This window comes from Anser cygnoides, chromosome 7 (genome assembly GCF_040182565.1).
Source record: "Anser cygnoides isolate HZ-2024a breed goose chromosome 7, Taihu_goose_T2T_genome, whole genome shotgun sequence".
NCBI lineage: Eukaryota > Metazoa > Chordata > Aves > Anseriformes > Anatidae > Anser > Anser cygnoides.
The window spans coordinates 36,992,863-37,017,245 of NC_089879.1; the positions used below are offsets into that span (position 1 = coordinate 36,992,863).

Genomic DNA, 24,383 nt, shown 5'->3' on the forward strand with positions numbered 1-24,383 from the left:
TTTGTGACTTTAATGTTACTTTAACTTCATTTCTGTATGTGATCTATTATTTTGTAAAATGCTCAAATCCATCATAGTAAACAGAGACACCTTGGCTAAGCGCATTGGTCATCAGTGGCCTTGCATCTCTAAGTCAGTTCTGATTTCATTTATCATTCTGAGAGCTTATGAAATAAAGAGTAATTACATAAGTGTTTTGAAATCCAAGTGCTGCTCCTCTGGGCATAAAATCCAATGTTCTATTTTTAAGCAACAAATATCTTCTCTGGTAAACACACTCAGATACAACACATTCCAGTTTGGTATCGTTTGCTGGAAGCCCAGAATTGGAAGTGTAAATTGCAAAAGGGTGTGTATAATTAGGAAAGTTTTAGTAACAAGCATTAATGAAATCTTAAATCTTGTGACTTTGATTCAGCTCCCTCACTGATTTTACACTGCTGAGGATCTCAACTGCTTTAGAATGATTTGGAAATAATCAAAAGTTAATGTACTGAATTCATAGGCTGAAGAAAATATTCACTGATAAATCAGAAGGAATCATCTCACTGGTAAATTTAGTTATTGCTAATTTGTTGCATTATGTACGTAAAGATGTGAAATCTATCTTTGTTTTCCTCAGGCAAAAATATGCACCAGCATATCTAGCTTAAGATATTTTCGTAGGTAAAACAGTCTGGAGAGACGATAATAGGGGAACAATACTAACCAAAAAAACAGTGTTCCCACCATCCTGGTACATTTAACCTCCCAGCTGAACACAAACCTTTTTCATGATGTTAACTGAAACAATCGAATTCTGATGATAGCTGCAAATACTACAGGTCTGTCTTTAAACCAAATTAGAATCACAGACTACACGTCTACTCTTAGTACAGTAATAAACACCAGCAAGCAATCATTACATCCAATTAGGTTGAGTGCTTTCCTTAACTGTGTCATTTACCAGTCTCTCTTGCTCTTAAAAGTAGATTAAATGTGTAAACTTACATTTAATTACCTGTAACAGAACTCTTATGGGCAACATGTTGGAGTGTCCATAATTTTGTATTAAAATAAAAGTAAGAAGGGAGTTCTAAAATACATACAAAAATGTCTAGCTATTTCCTCAAATAAGCTTTTGATCCAAGGGCTGATAGTAGGAGTACAGATGCTTACAAGATGGAGACACATTCATGTTTCTTTTGTAAGCTTTAACTTGTAAAAAAGGAAAGGAACAACTGTGAAACAGAATGCTGTCCCATCTCCTTCCCACCCCCATCCTCTCTCATTTTCTTTAGATCGGGGGCCAAAAACAGATAAAAAGGAAAAAAAAAAGGACAGGAAGAACTTAACAGAACATAGAAACCTAAGCTCAAAACCTATAAACGTCTCTGTACAGCTATAAGGTAAGAAGTAATGAGAAAAGTATTTGGAACAAACCCATGTCAGTCTGGCCGATTCTGAGCTCTTACCTCGCTCCAGAAGGTAAAACCAGTAGCCTGAAGGCTCTAAGCCTCTGTACCTTCTTCAGCACATTAAATGCATCTTTTAAAATTAGCAGCATAATATTTTCTCCTGTTTCTTTTTCTACAGTAGAAACTACAACTGCTGTTGCTTTATTTCACATAGAGATACCACACTTGATATGTAAATCAAATAGACACTGTAATTCTCCCATCACTGTTAGCACAGCTCTGTCCACAGTGGTAAGGCAACATGGGCCAGGGTGCTGGGCACTGAACCCCTACTTAGAAATCCTTACAATGTCCAATAGTGATGTATTTCAAACCTGGCTGTGTTGATTCAGCCTGTCACTTCAAGGCAAACAGAATGAGATCCTGCATTTTCGGGCTGGGACTTTCAGATAGCTGTACTGTGTGAGCGCTACGGGCCCCCTGGCACTTTCTGTGTGCCGGGTAAGTTTGCCTTGTTTTGCATGCCAGCATCTCCCTCTCCTCCAGCTATTTCTGTGCATTGTTCTGCCTCGTGCTGTAGCTATGAAGGGCTTGTCAGAAAAATAAGGAATTTGTTTGTGCAAGTCAGTGCAGTTAAATACTATAACAAGAAAAATGTAAGTCAGCCACATGCTTTCAGATCTTTCTAATCAAATATTTTAATAATACACAATGAATGATTCTGTATTCAAATAAATTCAGCATGTAGCCAAGAAAACTTTATATCAAGGAATAGTGAAGAAGTTGGGCCTTTACTGCTATTATGAACATTACTCAAAACAAGTCAGAGAGTAGTTGTCATTTATAAAGCATTTATATGTATATGGTATGATAAAATTAATATAAATTCAAATTTATTTCCGTAATAAAATGCCCAAATAGAGCAATTAGGCTACAATTCTTGCAGCTTGCTAGGCAAAACTAAGTAAGTACATATAGCTATAGAAGCCAGGATGCAAAGAACTGTCCCTCAGAGGCAATGCATTTGCAGTACAAACAGAGAAAGAATATGCCAAAGATTTTGTATTTTCTACTGCTCTACTCATGATCCTACAGGTATCTATAGCATGAATGACGGTATGCAGACCCCACTTTCTCTCTCTCTCTTAGGAGGTAAAAGTTAATCCAAAGATGCTCAGTGAGACTTGTCTTCCCTTTATTGCTCTGCCCAGACACATGCATTGTCCCATTTAGTCATGAGTATTTTTATTCAGAAGTCATATTCACAGCATTTATGTGTGATTCATAGGATTGGAGTTAATAGGGGAAAGAAGGTTTCTCCAAAGGAATTCATACACATCAACTATTAGCAATGATGTAAAATTCAACAGTATTCTTGCACTCAGCATATAGCCACTGAACCTACATGTGACAAGGTCTGCACTCCCGTCATTTCAGCACCGCTCCTTGGAAACGATGATCTTTAAGGTCCCTTCCGATCCAAACAATTCTATTCTATGAAACTATTATTATTTATACCTGCATGAGATCAGACCCAGAACTCTGTACCTAGTTATAATTGTACAAAAAGTAACTGTGTCAACCAATACGCATGAATAGCTTTTATAGGCCCGAATGTGTTTTGTTTACTTTATATAGGTAATGGGATCCACTTAGCTTTTGATATTGCCTGTACCATCATTGCCAATGCCATGAGCTGACGTTCTGTTTTAGTTCTCATATTGAACAATTCTTTGTTTGCACAAGTAAACAAAACACTATGACTGCATGTAAAGATGGGGGAATGAGTGGAGGTCAACAGAAAACACTACAGTTTTGCTTCAGATTGGTGCTATATTAAATAAGGAAATGCATACATACATATATGGAAAAACTGCCCTAAAGAACAACCCGATGAATTTTTCTGGCATGTGTCACAATGTTTAAAGTTTAGAATGGCAATGAACTCTGTTGAGGAAGCCCTTCCGAGCACACATGAGTATTGCCATTTGCCCTCTAGGCACACATTTCAGAGGGAGCTGAAACTGCGCCCACTGAACTGCCAGAAAATGCACTCCTCTAACTCAGTGCGGCTGCTGAAGACGTAAGGCAGTGCTCAGAACTGCATCATTTTCCTGTGATCTCTGCAAATGGAAAGGGGTTGAAGACTCAGGAAAGGCAAAGAGTATCAACTCATAGACACCCAAAATAAGGAAAACTCAGAACTTCTGTAACTGTTTCACTGATTGAACACTATGAAATTACAAGGAAAAGCTCAGATCAAAATCAGTCCTGAAGAAGGAGATGGGTTACAATAACCGAAATCCGTGAATGGTGTGACCCTAGCCTCCCATGAGAACAGGTCCCCTTGGCGTAACGATGGCTGCATGTCGGTATAGCTTCAGCACAATCAGTCTAGCCACCTCAGTGAAAGTGCAGCGTGGCACAAAAACAGATCTGGCCTTGGATATCAACAAATGTTGACCTCTGCTCCCACCCTGCAAATCCTACATGATTTGGCTTGACTGGTGTACATCCTACTTCATCATTAAAAATAAAAAACCAAAACAAACAAACAAAACAAACAAACAAAAAAACCCCAACCAAACCAACCAACCAACCAACCAAAAAAACCCAACAAATAAACCCTCTAAAGAAATACTACTCTTTAAGCTACATATGGGAATGGAAGATATAAACAAATCTCTATTTCCATCCACAAGTAGGTAGCTCAGGTAGTGAAAACAAGTACAAATGACGACAGATGGAATTTCAATTTTCAATATCTAATGCACAGAATACATCACATATGTATGCCCAAGTTACATTGACCCATGTTCTAGCTCACACACATTCTTCAGCCTTCTGAAACTTGGCTCCATGGGCTGTGCAAAAATGAAGTATCTTTCAGCTAAGAAAGCAGACCATGTACTTCACTTTCTGCTTGCATTGACCCACATGCTAGCAAGAAAGCACATATGTTTGTACTCCATTTCATGCTGTTCTACAGACATACTCGAAATTACTGCACAGCTGGACCATCAAAACACTGTCCTATGGGAGAATTTTCACAAATATTGATCTATAATCTGGTCAAAAAGCTTATCAGGACATTGGCTAAAACAAGCTGTAGAAAAACGCATTACAATTTGATTTTGAGCAGGACAACCACTGTATTATGCCTCACATTTTTTATACATTAAGCATATTGCCCTAACGGGGCAAACACACCTGTCAAAACTTGCAGGCTTTCTTAGCTATACCTCAGCTTCACAGCGGTGAACACAGAAATCACATCGTTTAAATAAATGCCATGTTACATGACAGCTTTGTTTATGCTACATGATAATCTGAGAAGCATGGGTCGTCAGTGGAGGCAGAAATAGGCCCAAGGCATTTCTATTTTACTTGAGCATCAGTAAGACTGAAGAGAGAAGGAGTGAGCATTAGGTCACTACAGAGCAGTTCTGAAGGAGCTTTTTCCTCTGGGAAAATTTATATTTAGTTTCATAAATACAATCAGTCCATCAAAATGAAAGAGAGCCTTCCTTACAAACATTACTAAAAATAAGTTAATGTATAAATATATTTCTCCTTTTTTTTTTAATTAACTGGATGCTAGTTGGACATTGTTGAGGTAGATATGCCACAGGAATTTTAGAAATTTAAACTGCCTTTAAATATTCAAGGTAGATGTAGAAATTTGTATTTTTCATCCTTTTAACTCAGAGCTCTGATCTAGAATTTTTACATTTTTTTTTTCTTCTTATGCTGTATTTGTAAATTCTCTATTGCCTTTAATTAAGATCTCCCTAGGCTACTTATTTATTTTTGAAGAATGAAACTTGCTTACTAAATGAATTTTCTCAGGCTTTTGCAGGTTTTAGATCTATTAGAAGATGCCACCGCAGTGTAGGCTGAGATTTGTTCTAATCTCAGTGGGTAAACATTCTGCTCTTAAAAACACCAGTTAAAAACATCAACTCCACTGTTTTTAATGGAACTCTTTCAGTATTATGCAAGTCTAGAATGAGAATTTGGCCCAAAATGAAGGAGCTTATTTTCGCCCTAAATTAGCTACAAATCATTTCTTAGATAATTAAATGTCTGTACATTTTTGCACATGCAGGCTAAGCTGGAAGAGTGGTGCTTTTCTCCCACAGCTCTCACCTCACGCCCACAGTTTTCTGGTAACCAAAAACGGGTCTTGGAGGAGGCATTGGGAATCAAATATCACAGCTTCACATGCTCTCATCTTCTAGATCAGACTGGTGACTGCCCAGAAGCTGACACACCATACATTTGCAGTATGAAAATCTAACATGCTTTGCTTTGTTTCTCTAAGCATCTGTTTTGATTGCGGATACAAAGACCACTTTATAGTTTTTGTATTCTACCTTTCAAAATGATCTTGATTTTTTTAATTGTTTACGCTGTCAAGGTAAGCAGAAAATCCATAAACACTCTTTATTTATTTATTTTTAATATTTGGTTTTAGCCAAATATAAAAATGTCACCCCAAACGACAGATACTTATATCCCATGATGTGCCAGAGATTAAAAGAAAATTGCATTAGCACTATACTAAATACAGCATTTAACTGCTTACAAATGGATTTTCATATTTGTGTGGTAATTTACAATGTGCAATAGGTAGAGCAATCTAATCCACCACAATTGCATAATATTTTTGAACAACTTGCTGTTGATAAATAATGCAAGTATTAGGTTATTAAATTTTTTACAATTAAGTGACTAAGAAAGCTGTTTATTGCCTTCCGTTATACACTCTGTTAATAAGATCGTTGTTGCAGATGTTCATGTATGCTGCATTGATGTTTAATGGTGCATGATGCTCTAGGTGGTTCCCATAACCTTGCTTTGTCTACTATGAGCTGACTCAATTGATATGATAATAGAGAAAAGAGGTCTGAAACAAGCTGGGCTGTACTGGCATAATTTGCATAACCTTTAAATTTGCCATCATTTGATAGCCAACTGCTCCTAAAATTCTTACTCAGATGTCTGCAGCAACAATATACTGTACAAACAGCATTCTGCAATTGGACAGGTGGGGAGGAAAGAGATGGCATGCGTAGCTTATTGCACTTTTATATTCTATTAGGAAATGTACTTATCAAATTTAGAAAGCCAACAATTTGGAATAAAGCTCTGCAGTTTTATTCGTGGTCAATCGCTATTAGCCACAATGCATGGCCTGGCATCTTTTCAGGTTCACAGTACAATATCAGAGTGTCAGATTACAAGGATATAAATATTTGGTTCCACAGACTCCTCTCTGATTTAGTTTTGACTGCTAATCACTGTGGCAGGGAGAGGAATCAGGATAGATTACAAAGGAAGGAGGAGGGGGGGGCACAGGGTAGCAGAGTACAGCAAACAAAATCAGTGGAAGTCACCTTCCAAACTTTAAATCTGTTTTCTGAAGACTGTATGTACTCTTTTTAAACAAACGTTATTATATCATTCTGTCGGTATAGCCAAAGCCTAACAATGTACAAATAATTCATGTTTGCCTTATTTACTAAATCTGCTGTCTTTACATACTTTAAGTCAGGTCTGCTTATTTTACTGACTTTTTTATTCATATCAAAGAAAATAGCTCTGGCAAAAGTAAGCTGGAGCCTACTTTGATTCAAATAGGATCAAATACATAAACTTTATTTTTGTGGTATTTGTGGATTTACATCTAAACTGCTACTTCCTAACCTATATTATGCTCAGGTGTGTCAAGGTCAGGTCACTGGTATATGGGTAAGGTGCACAGCTTATTTTTCAGATACGGTATTTGAACCATTCCCACTTTGCTTTACCTGTAAAACCTACTGTGGAAATAACCGAGCCAAACTGATCATAAAACCTCACAAATCCGCTTTTAGACAGGTAACCGTTTTGGAGAATTCCAATTGACTCCTCTCCCTCACCCCACCTCCAGTGTTAGCTCTGGCCTTACACAAAATGCATACTAAATCCCCAAAGCAGGACCCATTGTAACTCACCCCCAACCCTCCTGTCCACTTCTTCCACTAGCCAGCATCTCTGCTCTCTCTCTCCTGGAGATAAGAATTTGTATTTCATTCAGCCACCTATTTACCACAACTTCTATTACCTGAGACTGGATGCTACAACAGAGAAACTTGTAATCAAAGGGTCAGTTCCAGCAGTTAATTTTCTTCTAGGGTCTCCATACATAACCACATTTTACTCTCTTTCCATTCTGTGCAATTATTTTATAGTGACTATTTGAGCTGGTGAAGATTAGAGTCTTGAAAACATAAGTTCCATCATTTATGGCAAAAGCATGACACAGATAGCTACAATTTCAACTTTTCTACAATGTTCATTCAACTATAATCACAAGATGGGAAATAAAATCTCTAAATTAAAGATGATAGGCTATCAGAGTCTGTAGGGCACCTGAGTGGAGATTCTGCTGTTCAAACTCCTCTCTGATGATTTGCTATGAAGTGAACTACTGCCTAATAATAATAATAATAAAAAAGGCTAAAACTGCCAAAATAATGGAAAAAAGATCTTCTGCAAAAGATATTTTGCCTAGCTGCCAGTGGTCAAAGGGTCCAGTTTTTTATGCACCTCATTTGTAACAGACAGCAAAGAAGATACCTTAAGGTAAAACATGTTATCAAATCTCTCGGCAAACATACAGTTCTTTTTTTGTATAACCTCTAGGTAGACTACAAAAATTGAATCAAGAGCTTGCAGACAAGGTACAGCACAAAAAAAGACACATGGATCCGTATAAACCATTCATATTCATGAGTGTTTTAAGTTCTCCATGGCTATAATCAATATCTAATGAAGTTAATGAGATTTTTCCATTGATTTCAAAAGCAACTGGGCTGAGCCCCAGAGACAATAATATCATATTCTCTGCAAGAACTCCAGCTGATAACACATACTTTGATAAGTTACTAGCTTCCCATCCGGAATTTCAGCAATGAACAAAAGATATGTATCTTATTTCAAACTCATCTTCCAAAATGAGCAATGTAATGTTGTAAGACTCAATATGGAGCATTTAATAACTTTAACTGAGAAGCAGTCAAGGCGACAGTAGTTACTTGTGATGTTAAGGCCAATATAAGATCCATACATAAGACAATTGTTATTTGTTTAAAAGTGAAATGAAAAAAAGCCTCCCAAAAGGTTGAGTTTTTGTTTTCTTTTAGCTTTGAGTCTCTACAAAGCAGTGCTTCCAACTCTCATGTCTTCTAACACATCTAAGCCCATCCAATAGATTTAATCACTGATAAGTAGAGTTATAAATTCAGATTGGCCTTGACCTTGGGCAGTATGACATTATCTGAAAACCATTAATGGTCTAAAACTAAAGGAAAAGCTCATTAATAAAAGCAAAACTGTACAAAGGTAAAAAAATAAATAAAGAAAAAGGAAAAGAAAAAAAGGTAGTTTTATTAAAAGTATTGATCATGACCTAGGGCACTACAGACATTGATCTTCCCATATCTCCACAGGAAAAAACAAAAAAGTTAAGCCAACAAATTATCGATCTATTACGAAACCTGCTGAACAAGGCATACATTTAATTTCTTACAATGAAAAAAATAATCTCACCAAATCAGCGCAAAGAGAAAATCTATTTCTTAAAAACTATTGGTAGTTGAAAGAATTGCAAAAATTTACTATCTGACTGTTTTCATAAAATAGCTACCCTATTAGTATGATTTGAACACAAGTGTTGGGAGGGGAGAAGCCTATGCACTGCAACCCTTTAAACTACAGGTTTCAGATTTCAGTTTGTTAAACCATGTGTTTTAAAGTAGAAATGGAGAGCATACAACACTAGATATTTCAGCAGCACAGAATGTGTGTACAGAAAAGGAAAACGCTGAACTTGAAACAGAGCAAAAACTTAATGAAAAGTTTATAGCATAATTATTTGATATAAAATAAGATACCACAGTTTTGGATTTTCTTATCATTGTAGCTGCAATAGTAGTAGCTGAAAAACTAGAAGTCACCAGAATTTCATGTTTGGTGCGCACACAGAGAGGTAGGTGGCATTTTCAGAAAACAGGGCCATAACCTCAACAAAGTTGCATGAATTACACATCCACTGAGAAGCACAAACTCAGTTTGGAAGGCTGTCATTAGTTCCAGTGCTTCCTAAGTACTGAATGATTGATTTTGCTGTCTCATCATTCTTTTAATATAATTATATGATAAAACTTGGTTTTCAAAATACAAGATGTCAAAAAGATCATTTCCCTTTTGATAATATACTTATGTCTCTATCCCCTCTTTCTTTGCTGTTTGGTTTGCAGACAATTCTACGATGTTACTGGCTGATCCTGAAGCAACTTTCCTTCCACCTTGGGAACCACAGTCTCTGTAGTTGCCATATGGAAGTTCAAAACACAATATGACTTGGAGTGGAGCTCCACAATAATTTAATCCAATATAGTTCATAGATACTATAGTCTCCTTTTTCCTTGTCTCCTACGGCTGACCACTGCAACACAAGATGCAGGAGATAGCCAGTGACATTCTTAAATGGCTGAATTCAAATAGCGGGAGGTACTTCTTCACAACTCCGTGGCTTTGACACTCATTGTATGATTCAGAAAGTCACAAACTACGGATTGCTGGAAGCTAGGAGAGCGTAACATGGAGGTATCACTACATATTTTTTCTGTTTTTACAAGCACCTACTACTATACGTTGTTCCAGATACTAGCTTAGGTAGACCTTAGGTCCAACCATGTCCTGCTCCCCCTTTTCCACTCTATAAGGGCAACATCATTTAATTTATGTTACACAACCACTGGAGTTGTGTATTAAGAGTCATGCCTCCAAGAATTCCTTTTAGACTTATGGTACAAAAATTGACTTCCTAGATCTATGTATTAGTATTTTAGAAAAAAATATAGAAATTCTTCTGTGTAAGAGGAAATACTGCCAAGTCCTAAGGAATGGAATGGGGGCCCATATTTATTGCCCTTCAACAAACACATGTTTTTCACAGCTTAAAGAAGTAATTTTTCCTTGGAATGCCAGAACGCAAATTCATTATAGCACCTGAAATTCAGGCTATGTTTAATGAAAGGTACAGTTTTGCCTTGAAAATTCCTTATTACTAGTGATTAACTTTCTTCTCAGTTGCTGGGCTAAACTGTTGTGTTACCAGGTTAGACTAGGCAAGATATTTTATTCTTTAAATCCATGAGAAATTACTGAAACACACACACACACACACACATTACATACATACATATATATATCTACATATATACATACATAGGTATATGCATTCTTTGAGATGTAATTGTTGATACACTTTTAAGTCCAGTTAAGATACTGGTATCCAGGAACTTTGATTTTAATAATGTGTTTCAGCTGTCTAATAAAATCCTCAGACCTCCTCTCCCACACAGCATGAAATCATGAATGGTCTCAGTTACAAAAGGCATTACCAGCTTTGCTATTCATTAATCCCTAGCAACAAACATTCATTATTAATTTAGGTTTTGTGGTTTCTTAAGTCACAACTAAACTAAAAATAATTCTACTGGGCTTTCTGGTTCATTTGTTCTGCCATTAGCAGACCAAAATTTCCATTTTTCCTAAATCCATTTTTGGTATTTAAATTTTTCTTTACATTTGTGAATATCACAGGACAGGGAATAGTGAAAGTGTGTAATCCTGTGAAAAAGAGCATGCATTGTAATATAACCCAGCTGCAGGCCCAAGACACGACTTTTGTTTGTGTAAACACGTAGCAAGGCTGTCTGATAAAAAGAGCACGTCAGGATTTTTCCTGTCTGGAAGGCTGAGCATGAAAGCTATGAGAACTAAGGAAAAAAAACAGTTTTTCTTGCTTAGAGGACAACATACATACCCAGTAATTTACAGAAAGAGGAACTGCAAACAGGCCCACCATAAAATGTCAGCAGTGTCAATAGTAATAAATACTTCTGTGTTTTAGAGATAAGCTTACAAGGTAACATGCTGGTCTATGATTGCAGCACAACCTGACAAAGAAAACCTACTGACCTCTGTTTAGACTAGATTATATGCTTGTTTTTATTCCCCCAAAATGCATGGAGCATCACACCATCATGATGTAAGAATGGCACTTAAAAACTCTAGCAACTCTTCTAAACAAAATGGTTTAAAAATTCTCCTTCAAGATCTAACATACCCTTACAAAGTACAAGAAGTTTCATCATTCATAAAAACACACTCTCCTCCATGCTTCTGTTGCTATTTTCATTTAGATCAAGTTTTGGTTTTATCCAAACCCATATAAACTTTTAATTTATGAACATATGGGCATATATTACCTTGAGACTGGTTGTAGTGGATTAAACCAACATCCATTTAGCTTGGTATCCTGTTTCAGATAACAGGCAGAGGCCAATGCCTAGTATTACTCCAACATCAAAAGCTTTGTAGTGGGCTCTAAAATTTGGTAATGTTGCAAGTTTTATAGCCACGTATTAATTTGGCCATATTGCACATGCTGTGTAATTTATCAAATAGATTAATTATCAAGTAGTAATAGCAAATAGAAATTCAGAAATTTCAGTATGTACTATTTGTGAGGTACACTAAGAGATTTTTAAGGGGTACCTTTCTCATTCTACCACATTCACTGCAAAGCTAATACATTTCCTGAAAAATTCTCAAGTCACGTATCCCACAAATTGAAGATGTAAGCGGTGTCATTAAATCAGTAAAATCCTAACTCGTTTTAGTTAGGTTTTAATGCCTGAATCCTTAACAATTTCATTTCTTTACTGCATATTCTAACAAGCGAGCTTATTACAAACGTGCCCTTAACAAAGGTGGTCTTGAAAACATTGGGGGAAAAAAGAATGGAAAATTCTATGTTCGCGCCTGAACATGCCAGATTTCATCATTCATAACTTGAAAAATGCTGAAGTGATTTTCTTTAAATTTGGACTGTTTTTCTTTCCACTATTAAAGCTATAAAACAAGCCAAGTTTAAAGTTTGTAGCTTCAGCTGTTTTTGAATTATGCAAATATTTCAATATAAAAGTATGTTTTTCCATTGCTGAACTGATTTTGCTCAGACTTTCCAAAGACTTCCCTTTGGGCCAAGACTAGTCATAAAATGTATCTGACTAAAAGTAATTCGTTTAAAAACGTTATGAGCAACTCTGTAAAAAGGATAGTTTTCACAGCATTTAATTCTGACAAATGTTATAGCACACACATAGATATGACATATATGTTGTTGCCAGAGTTTGTAATTTTTGGTGTGTTTATTAAAAGCCCCAGCTGCTAAAATCAAGAGATTGGATGCAGTCATTAACCCTTCCCCCCTTTCCCTGCATACGTATTTTTTCGTGGTTACAGAAAAAAGTGTTGAAACATGGAATGAATGTATCCCACCAAGCTGGGAACCTGAAGTTAAATCCAGAATCTCAGACATGGGAAGAGGAATATGATGAACAAGGTTGCGTTAGTGGGACCCGAGTGTTGATAGCCAAGTAATTCCCAGTACAGCCAAGGACCATCCACACAAGAATTTAACCAATGCTGTTCCTCAAATAAACTTTCCCAGGTAAGCAAGTCCATAGATTTGATTTTTCAGTTACTAAACCATACCATAATGCTCTGTACTGAAAGGTATCATCACAGGTGCCTCTCTCAGGTTACTTTTTTTCAAGAGTTTTGTCAAAATTCAATCATTATGGAGACAGATTTTTGAAAAAAAATTTGTCAATGGTAATTCTTAGACTCACTAAGAAACTCCAATGCCTTCAAGTTCTTCAGTAAAAAGATAAAATTTGACATCAGAGGAAAATGCACCCAAATGACACGAATAGGAGAACTTCAGACAATGATAACATGCTCCATGGAGTCTTATTAGAAGCTGACAGTTAATTTAGTCAACATTTCATCTGCAATAGCTCCCGTGTGCCAATCCTAAACACTCCTTTCCTTCCCTATAAAACATACAGATCACACTCAGCTTGAATTTGAGCTTGCCTTTTTCTTGCAATTATTCCTACTGACAGAGAACAGGAAGGAAAGGGAGAGGAAAGGAGCCTTGGGGCTGGAGTACTGTGATGGAGGAGATATGAACAGACAGTAGGAAGACCCAATGTGCTCCATGATAGAAAAATAATTTTTTCCTCTGAAAACACAAATAATTCAGACAGATTAGGAATTTGGACCGACAAATGGGAATGGCTTAGACTGGAACGGCTGATGCAGTTATTGCTTCTCACCATTTTCATGATCTGCTGCAGCTGCATGGACCTCTAAGTTGCTTGTCAATCAGTGCCTGAGTGGCCACAGTCCATGGTCTCTTTGAGGTGAGCCACCACTAGTTTTTGTAGGCATTAAACAATGTTGGATTAAACTGCAGCAATTCACAAACTGATTAAACATCTTTGCTGTAGGGCTGAGACAGATCGCTGGAGGAAGTATACTTTTTAGCTATCTCAGTCTATGAGAGATATATTCTCTGAACTTTTTGGTCACTCTTTTCTTTTGGTAACAATCTGCACCTTCCTGTCCTACTCCTCAAATACCTGTTGATACTTCTGTTCTCTGGGATGTCCAAGAATCAACAACTGTCTCCACAGTCAGTCCTCTGCACATTTAATGAGCAGCTGTATTTGCTCTTCTTCATCCCACCAAAAATAAAACAAAATTCTACATCTCGTTTACCAACACATATAATTCTGTGTCCTTTCATGAATGAACAAGTAATCTGGAACAATCCCTTTTATCCACCTCATTTTCTCTCCTTCCAGCCAGAGCTGAACCAAAGTGTATCCCCTCCCTATTTCCATTTCCTGATCTACCATTTGGCCTACACGTAACCCACCAAAGAGGAACACTCCTCCTCTTGTAACACAGACACTCTCAGCTTAGCCCCATGGCTGCCTTGTCTAGGACAGTAAGCAGAGCTTTTTTTTGACTGAGGACACAAACCTCTGTTTAAGGAAGCTCTTACAGCCACAGTGTTGTCTTTCTCATTGTGCCCATGCATAGGCTGGGGCTGGGCAAGAATGGGGAGGTTGCTGTCCATGTGTCTCTCCACAGAGAGCAGTCCAGTCCAAGGCATTCACTTTTACTCCCAAGGCTCAGTTGCTGTCAGACAGCAGAGTGCTTTCCGTGGGGAAAATGCAGAAGGGGAAGAGAAGAAAAGGTACAAAACCCACAAAGGGCCAAATTCACCTTGGCATCTTTCACTCTCACACCTGTAAGCTCCAGCTCCATCCTGCACTCTTTCAGCGGACATAAACTGAGAACACCAGAATATGTGATCTGCCAACAGCTGATGAAGAATGGTTAATGGCAGCAGTGGAAGGGAAGAAAGAAAAATCAGAGTCTTTTGTCTGGATACTGATCCTCTCTGGTTGAGTCAAGTCTCTAGTGACAGAAACATCTTTCAGCTAATAAACGTCCTGGAACCATGTTCTTATTATCACTATTGACTTGGGTGGAAGGTCCAAATCCATTGCTGAAATCCATGACTTTGCAAGTACTGATCTAGGCACAAACTCTCTGACAATACATTGTTTCCTCAGAAAGGCAGGATAAACAACCATACATAGACTGCTTTTTCTAAAACCTACTCTTCTTCTGTGCATTACAAAGAGGAAATGAGTTCTATGCAGGTAACTACTCCTAAATACAGCAATTCTTCCAAAAATCATTTAGAAACATTTTACACTTTCCACTGCAGGTTTCAAAGCACAACTAGACCTAATTAGTGTTGAAATAAGTGTGTTAGCAGTACTCTATGCCTTTCTATCGTATCATCATATACTAAATTAAGGGACACATTTTCCTCCTTTCATTATTATTTTAATGTGAAGAGGTGGGTAAAAGATGATCCACACCAAAGGAAGGAAAAAGGGGGAAAACAATAACAAATTGGTACCTCTTTTGAGAATTGCCCCACAGGCCAAATATTTTCATGTTCTTAATCATTATTAAATGACTTAACATGACACACAGAGCCTGGCGAATGATTGCATCCTGACATGGGAACGAATTACAAATGAAATGAAAGATCAAACTGTATTAGAGGACTGCCTCTGGGAAATGAAAATCTTTAATTCTCTTTTATTATTGACATTTATTTGGCTGCCATGAATAACAACATAGCAAAGAGATTCAGCTACGCTTGTGCACTGAATAGCTTATCCCACGGCTCAAAACTGCCTTAACATTTATCATGTTTGCTTTTGTAGCTGACACCATTGCATACACTCTCTATCCATCTTGCATTTATCATGCATATAAAGTGCATTCTCTAATTTAAGTTCATTTCATAGCGAACAAACAGCTAAGATTAGCAAGTGTCAGTCCGCAAATAAGCTCCCAGTTGTAAAAATATCAAAGAAGGGATTAATGGATTTGTTAACAACTCCAGTTTGAAGAATAAAATAAGTACACAGTGAAAATTAAATAAGAGCACAGGAGGGTTACACATAAGATTTAAGTTTACTACCATTATTACTAGCTCATGTATAAAAACATTTTTACACTGCTATTTCTCAGCCAACTTACAATACTCCAGTGGAGTGCCTCCATATGGGCCATTCACATAATGCAGTAACTTTCTGGAAGCAGCACTTTCATCATTATTCAGTGAGATACACATACACAACTCTCAGTGACTGCTATTTCCTTTAAATCAATCTGTAGCTAACAAAATACAGGAAGGAGTGAACTATTGGAGAAATCATTCAAACTGCTGCTAAGAATGATCTATATAGCAGTGACATACCTACTTAGTGCCTAGCCCTGCAGACACAGGCTGAAGCAAATCCTGATTTTGAGGCAAATATCATATGAGTAAGCACTGGACCCTCAGGTGCAAAGCTTCCTCGACTTCACTTGATTTCCAAAGGAAGAATTCAGCCCTGACTAATAACTTATCTTGTGCAGGAATGAGTGACTAAAATGGCTTGCTGCAGCACATGTTTTTAATAGCTTTATTTAGTCTAGAAGCATAGGTGGGCAAAATTAAAGAGACTGTCAAAAGGTAGGCTAGTCATGTTTATAATGCTTAAATCTGTGTGTTGTACATCATCAATTTAGACAGTACAAACTACTTGTATCCTTGCTAGAACACCTTTTTCCCATGTATTCCTTTGAGAATAGAAGAGCAGACGGCTGAGAAAAGCTTGAAGTGAGACTTTCTGCTCAAAGCAAGAAAGACTGGAAATTCACTTAGTACTGGATTTCACTTCCTCCTTTTCACAAATGTTTAAATATACTATACTGTTGCACAGCTGTTCTCAGCAGGCATAGTGTGTTCTTGTTTGCAGCAAAGATGGCTACACAGATAAAATCTCAAGTCATAAAATCTGAGCAAAACCAACTGGATCAATATTTTAGATCTATGTTATAAAAAAGAACTTCAGATGTTCAAAACTAAATTCTCAGGCATTCCTATGAAATACTAACTTGAATTCAGAATATTAAAACAATTAAAACGTAACAGAGATGAGAAACATTAACATCAAAAGGCAAATGCTATGCCTACCATTTAACAGCTGTAATTTCTAAAAACAGAACTTGCAATTGCTTAACTAGAATATTTACTGAGAGAAAAAATTTGAAAAATATACCTGTAGCCATTACAGTGTCATCCTTCCCCTGGGTAAAGACTACAATTCGTTGCCTTTTAGTGTTCACCTTTGGCAGGGCTTGTGTCTTCCGGGCTATCTCTTTAATGTCTTCAGTCTATTAATAAAGAGAGAAAATTCTTGTAACCAGCATATTAGAGCAGTGAAAGATTAGAACTGTATTAGCAGATCAAAAATTTATTTTCTTATGGCTAGGTATAAAACAGACTTTATTGTCTGTAGAGAAAGATTTTTAAAAGGAGGAATACTTCATTCTCCTAAGGGTTTACGTAGTACTATGAGACCAGCGTTTTTAATCTTGATAATGATAGTTCAGCTATTCCAATTGCTGCAAATCTGCAAAGCTAACAAAGGAATTACAGAGCATTTCCTAATGAGCAATTAGTGGGTTTCTTTGCTGCTGACTAGATTCTAACCTTACCTATCATAAAATTAAAAATAAAATTGGTAAGAGAATACTTTGGATAAACTCTGAGCCTGAGTTTCATCCTGTTTAGCCAGGTTTTATAGTAGCATAATCCCTTTGATTTTAGCAGGATTACAAACACTGTTTCTTGAACTTCCCTGCAACAACTGATCTCAACAAGTAAACCCACGGTATCCTGCAGCACCTTCAAAGGTGTGGAGCCCAGGTGAATACGCCATGTGCTCACTAGCTCTCTGCACCACTGAGATGTAAGGAAGGAAAGGGTGGAAGCTGTATTCAGTGGGGCACAGAACATCCCCAATTTGCTGAAATTAGGATAAGCTGCAAAAATTTCAAGAATCTTTGCTTTAAAGGGACTTTGTCTGTACACCACAGTGCATGTAGCTAGGAACAGAGAACTTGGCATAGTGAACCAAATCACAAATCCATCCAATGTCTTTGACAGCAACAAGTTTGAAATGTTTTATTTGATGCAAGAAACCCAGTAACAGCACAACTTGTCATTAGAGCATTATCCTTCCTATTCTCATATTTTAGTTGCCGTATGATTTGAAACACAAGGATTTCAACTTCTTATTTAGTTTTCAATCTCATCTAAATATCGGTATTCCTGTTATTTGTATAAGCATCAAATCCTTTTATAATGCTCTGTGATAAGCTTTTGTTCTCAAATTTATCTGGAGCCAGTAAGTTCCACATAAATTAAATTTGTTATATGTAAACCTATTTCTTGCCATCATGTATAATATTTTCTTTTATTTTTTAAACAGTAGGAAAACTAAGAAAGACTACACTTATTCTCTATCTTATTTACTGGGCCACGTTTTATTCATATCTGTGTTAAATAATACCATACTATTTTTTTAGTTTGCTCTTATGTAGAAGCTACTATACTGAGAGACAGCAGATTTGGCAAGTGCCTAGTGTTGAGTACAGTCTGAAACCACAACAGTATCTTCTGCATTTTTTAGTGTCCTGTTCATTACGAATCCCAACTCATTTTTTTAACACAACTACATAATGAATAGAGTTTATTTATAAAGCTGTCCAGAGTGGTTTCAAGTCATCTACCAGAGTTGTTTGAATTAATTTGTATTAATACATTTTTATCTTCCAAAATCAGCATATAGTTATTTTTAAGCCAGGTACAGTGTGAAGTTTTGACTGCAGCTGTTGATTTTAACAAGATGTTGCTTCTTTTTCAGCAGCAGCTTAGATAAACAAGACCTATAAACCCGCATACTGTCCAGTCCTGTTTACTTGCTGCTTTTTAGAAATCTTGTTGATAAAATCACTGACAGCATTCCACTTTTATTAGGTACAGAGAATATGCCTAAGCTGTATATTTATCAATATCACTCTAAATGAAAATTATCTAGCTCTTTTGCAATAGTTCTAGCCTCCCTTTAATTTCTCCCCCAGATCTCTGGTAGTCAGTGAACCCATCGATTAGACACATTTACCAAACACTAAAATATTTTCCCCTTACTTATTAGTCTCTAACTACCTCTTCTAAAATTTTTCTCACACTTCTAATCTCCATATACAGTTACTATACTCTCATTTGTGTTATTTCTTAATTCCTCCTGCTTAGACTCTTAACATGTGCTTTCAGGGGGAAACTTCTACTGCTAGAGAAGTAAAGGAAAAACCTTGAATCCCTCTGAGTAGGGGCATCTTACCCCTAATTCTCAAAAGGCAAGGAATCCCTTAAAGATGCCAGAGAAAAAAATGCAATTGCTGCTCTTTTGTTTTCAAATGTCTTTTTAAGTGGAGATTTATGTGTAGAAGGTATCAGCTAGTGGCATAAGCTGTTAGGCAGGGCACGAATGGAGAATTATGGCCCTCCAACCTGGCAACGTGTAGGCTTCAGATACCTAAGTTCTGAACTACTTCAGGACTTGACAATTAAGAGACCCTTGAAGTAAAGATACAATAAAGTGTCACAAATACCAAGAAAAACAGGAAAGAAGTGTTTAGTTTTTCCTAAGGAGGAAGTGGCTGCTAATGATACTATTAAGTACATTTACAGTGGAGCAAAGCAGGCATAGAAATCAAAGAGCTTAAAGATATTTGTGTAGTTTATTTACATGTACTTCAAATTTTAAAAAAGAAAACAAGGAAGTTATAATGGGAGAAAATAACATGATCATAAGATGATTTCTTCAGTTTAAGGAAGAACAAAGAGGAACTTATATGAGGGAATGAGGGCCCTAAGGAAAAATACTAGTGAAGAACGATGGTAAAGGATGAAATAGGGTAGATGGTAAAAGAAAATAAAAAGCATGTATGTTTTCAGGAAGAATTAAATATATAATAAGCATGTAACAGCAGAAGAAAGGTAATTACTGGAAACAATTTTTTTTAAAAGTAGAAATTTCAGAATAGACTGGTTTGAGGAGTTGTGTCTGATTGTGAGGACTTCAACTGAATATCATCTTCTGTGAGAATTAGCTTTGCCACTTTCAGCCAAAATCACTTTTCAAACTGAAAATTTTCAAAGGAAGACAACAAGAAATAGATTATATACTGGAAGAGCTGGAACCTCAATGCTGGGGAGGCTTTAACTTTTCCACTGTATGTCTCTGCCTCACCATTGTGTTGTATTTAGAAGGTACAACTGTGACATTTTGTGGTATGTGAATATTTATAGTTTAGGGTTGCCAAAGTACTGTGTCCCTTATTTCATTCTCAAGCAGCAGCATGAACTGTTGTCACCTCCTATTTCTGTACGGTATATACATAATATCATCAAATAGCTTTAATGAATAATCTTTATTTTGCATTGACTCATACTTGCACACTTACTGAGACTCTGCTATGCATCCTGTATCTACAGACAAGGCTGAACGGTAGGACTGTACTGGTTCATGGACCTAAAGCCTCTGTAACGTGTCCCAGATTCACAGGATACTCACATATATCTAATTGTATGCTTGAATCTGATTGAACAAAGCTGACATGCAAATCTCACACAACCGTGATCTGCCTATTGGTGCTGACCTGAAAAACCTTGCATGCGGCGTTCTTTACAGGAATTAAGTGGGCTATACACATGGAGGAAAAGTACTTCGGATATCCCAGGCTCAGGCAGAGGTATGTGAAAAACACCACATGGCTAAAACTGCTAGTCAGGCACTTCTAATTTTTGACTCGGAACAGACATACAAAAGCTGGGACCACCATAGCCCTGAACTAAATAAGCATGAATCCACTGGAAACAGTGGAACTCATTGCCTTCAAGACTTAAATTTGACCCAAGATCCCAAACTCTCTCATTTGGTTCCCTAACAATATGTACTTATAGATGAGAGCTCCATCTCCAACACGAAAAATTATTTTGCATGGCAGCTGGTACCAACCCCTTAGATACATTCTGCTCCATTCATTTAATTTTACATTTACATTTAATTTTACATTTTGGGTTTACAGTCGGAATTGAACCCTAAGTTTTATGTTAAAGTAGGGTTATGTTTTTTAAATTCCTACATATAATGAACAGCAAGTTACCATTTTATAAAAACAAAACCTCACAACCCTTATCCTGTCAATTCTGTTACTTGAAACGTAGTTAAAATATACTGACAACCATTCTACTACTTCATGGGGAACCAAGTCAAGAGCTGCCCTGGATAAAAATGGTGACTATTATAATGCATTACTGAGATGACTGCAATATGCAATTAGGATGAAGCGCTATCTTCACAGACAGTGAATTTACTATTTATTTAATATTTTTAAAATGTCATGGAACACAAACTTCACAAAAAAGACACCACTGATGCACTCCAGGAAGAGACTGCATCAGAAGTAATGTTCTGCTTTTGATTATTACAGAGAAGCGTTGGTCAGAAGATAAAGTGAAGGAAATAACAGTCTTCAAATATGGTGATTGATTTTATAAATATACCTCGGATTTCAGCAAACTACAATGGAAGACTAGCTCTTAGTAAGATGAAGCAGGAAAATAAAAATTCCTTTGAACAATGTTTCTTGTACAATAAAAAAAAATGATTTGTGTCAGGGAAGTGTTTTCCCCTCCCAATTACAAGATTTTATTTCTTCAAAAAAGGTGCTTTTTTTCCTGAAGTTGGCTTGTATTATTTTTTTTCTTGAAAATTGTTTCAGATATACTTAACTCAATCCACGTTTATATGATGCATAGTCCACACAAATTGTTGAAGTAAGTGTGAGACAGAAATGGAGATGATATTAAAAAGAAAAAAGCTAGTTACAATTGACTTTCCATGCTAAAAGACTTCCAATAAATTATTTTTGTAGTTGTTATTAAAAAATAAAATTCTTTCCAGGCTGCAGTTCAAATTCAGGTAACAGCAACTTTTCAATACCTTTACGGTAAATATTCTCTTGATTTTTGCTCTGGCCACTCTAGTCCTTTACCTTTCTATGCTTTCTCAATATAGGATCATAGAATAATAGAATCATAGAATGGTTTGGGTTGGAAGGGACCTTAAACATTATCTAATTCCAACCCATACAAATCGCAGAATCAGTTTTAAAAGATTTTGAGAATTGCTGGAAATTTTTCCTGTTTTTTTTCTTTCTTTTTTTTTTTTTTTTTACTGAAAAACTAGTTGAAGATACTCAAGTTTTTCCTAACATACTTTCTCAGTAATGTGATTTTTTTTCCCTTTACAGCACAATGGGAAAACAAGACTGTGGACACTTATCAAATTTTACACTTCTCTGTCAGGAAACTTGACATGTGAGTTGTTGCCAAGCAAGCGGGTAATAAGAGATAAGATCATAATCATTGTGCACTTTACTGATATGCTGTAATCAAATGTGGCAGATTTAGGATGTTCAGAAGGAACCATGCTAGAATCTCTAAGCAAGCACTAATGGAAAGGTTAATACGATGGTAGTTAGCAGACACCAGCAAAAGCAGTTTGTCACTAGAGCTGAATTTAAACCAGGCACATTCAAAGTCTTTAGCTCAAGGGGGCAATAAAAATATAGAATGGGTAGGCTTAATACACTACTTCCTTTCTTTTTTATTGTCTAGCTACCAGAGGGTATCAATAATTTGTTATGCTTCATAATATATTTGGAGGCATCTGTGAAATTCATTCATTTGATAGAATAAATTGGAATTGTATTTTTATGCTAACAATACAGATTATACAAATGAAAATTGACACTGATAAAAAGTCTGGATTTCTACAAAGCAGCTGCATGAATTTAGAAAACATAAAATGAAATGGGACAGCCCACAGTTTTAATATCTAAAACATCGATGGCATTGATGTACCTGCTGGTGTACGGCTCTAAAGAGATCTAAATTGTAGAACAAAAGCTGCCAGTCTTTCTTTCTTTTTTTTTTTTTTTGCATGCAACCATTCCCACACAAAAGTGGCATGTGCTTAAAGCGACACGGTTCGAATTGCGCGGCTTCTATTATTTATGCAAAATGGGTGTTGAGCAGTCAAACTGCTATCTATTCTTCCACACTGCAAACAAATCAATTAAGGTGGGTCTTATTCCAGTGAAAAAACATGTAAAAGGATTTATGTGTGTTCAGTTCTGCAATTTAGATTTCAGTGAGATCGCTTACTATCTGTGAAATTAGTACAACTGTTGTCACATTAATTATAGTATTTAAAACCTGCCTATTTGAATCCAGCATTAGAGACCAATAGCTGATAGCTTTGCAGATTAAGTTATCTGAATGCAGCCAATGAGAGGAACTATAAAAAGGTTTAGGCACTCGAATAAATTCCTCAAGAAGATGAAATCAAAAGCTCTGAGAATCACTGTAAAATCAACAGTGTTTACTTGAAGAAAGTAGAGGATAAGGCATTTTTCAGAGCACAGATGGAAAACACCAACTTGAATCTGTTTTGAAACAGAAATTCCACACTACCCCTTTGGAAAGAAGCTGTTTGGAGAAGCAGGGTTTACGTTAATCAGTACCTAACAATTTTATATACAACCTTTCTAAAATTCATTTGCATAATGATAATCCGCATATGGCAGGGTTTATGTTCTTTAAGCGGTGTTAGATTTCACTATTTAGTCTTGCCTCACCACTGCCTTAGCAGTGAATCCTTATGGAGTGTAATGCAGCTAATGAGGTAGCTTTTTAACTGAACAAACTGACAGGTCCCATATCTGCAGAGGCAGCTTGAAACCGTGCCCAACCTCTCGGCTTCCCAAGAGGCTTTTCAAAATTCAATAAATAACATCTGTAGGCGATGTTGGGTGCAGACCTAGCAGAGTGCGTCATAACACTGAGCTGGCAGAACAAAGAAACCATGACGACTGCCAAGTTTCCATGGCAACCGCTGTGAGGCTTGGAGAGTATAATAGCACATCAATCATTGTCCAAAAGAACTTCATTATCAGCACGAAAAAAAACCTTTAGGATCTGTTTAGTGTGCAATTGTGGGTTAACTCACCTCAAAGCCTTGCTCTCTAGCAAAAGTGGCAGCTTCCTGCAATAATAAAAAAAGAACAGTTAATTATAAAATGCTAGATAATGAAGAAATAACACATTTTGAAACTCATTCAGCCAGTTTTCCTTTTACACGATTATCTTAATATCCCCATATACAGTTGTTCAATTCTGATAGTTGCACCAAAAGCTTCCCCCTCCTTCCCGTGAGCCCAACAACAGCACCATGTCAACACACTTCACAAGTTCAAATAAAGAAGGTACAATATATGTTTTTTTTTCCGTATGAGGAAAGTTACTGCTGGATGTAGGACTTTAAGCAGGAAATCACTATTGCATATCCAGGCAAATATCCTTCAGACATATTTTTAATTGAAATTGCATGATATCTCTATTTATGCACTTCATGGGATAGAGGTTTTTAAGCCATTTTTAAAAAACCATTTGTCGTCTACTGTGCATAAAAAAAATAGGATCATGAAATGTGTTCAAACCCTTGTGGTGGAATCAGAGCAATT

At 36.6% G+C, this 24,383-nt stretch overlaps 1 protein-coding gene across 2 annotated transcripts in view; it reads right to left on the reverse strand.

Annotated features, from left to right (window-relative positions):
- The window catches only part of ADK (adenosine kinase), a 293,088-nt gene that overhangs the window by 22,254 nt on the left and 246,451 nt on the right, over positions 1 to 24,383 (reverse strand). For both annotated transcript variants that reach the window (XM_067000398.1, XM_048060308.2), the window contains exons 8-9: positions 23,870 to 23,905; positions 17,006 to 17,120 (exon numbers count right to left, since the gene is read on the reverse strand). In XM_067000398.1, coding sequence (XP_066856499.1) covers positions 17,006 to 17,120; positions 23,870 to 23,905 — 151 coding nt within the window. The remainder of the gene's footprint in view (positions 1 to 17,005; positions 17,121 to 23,869; positions 23,906 to 24,383) is intronic.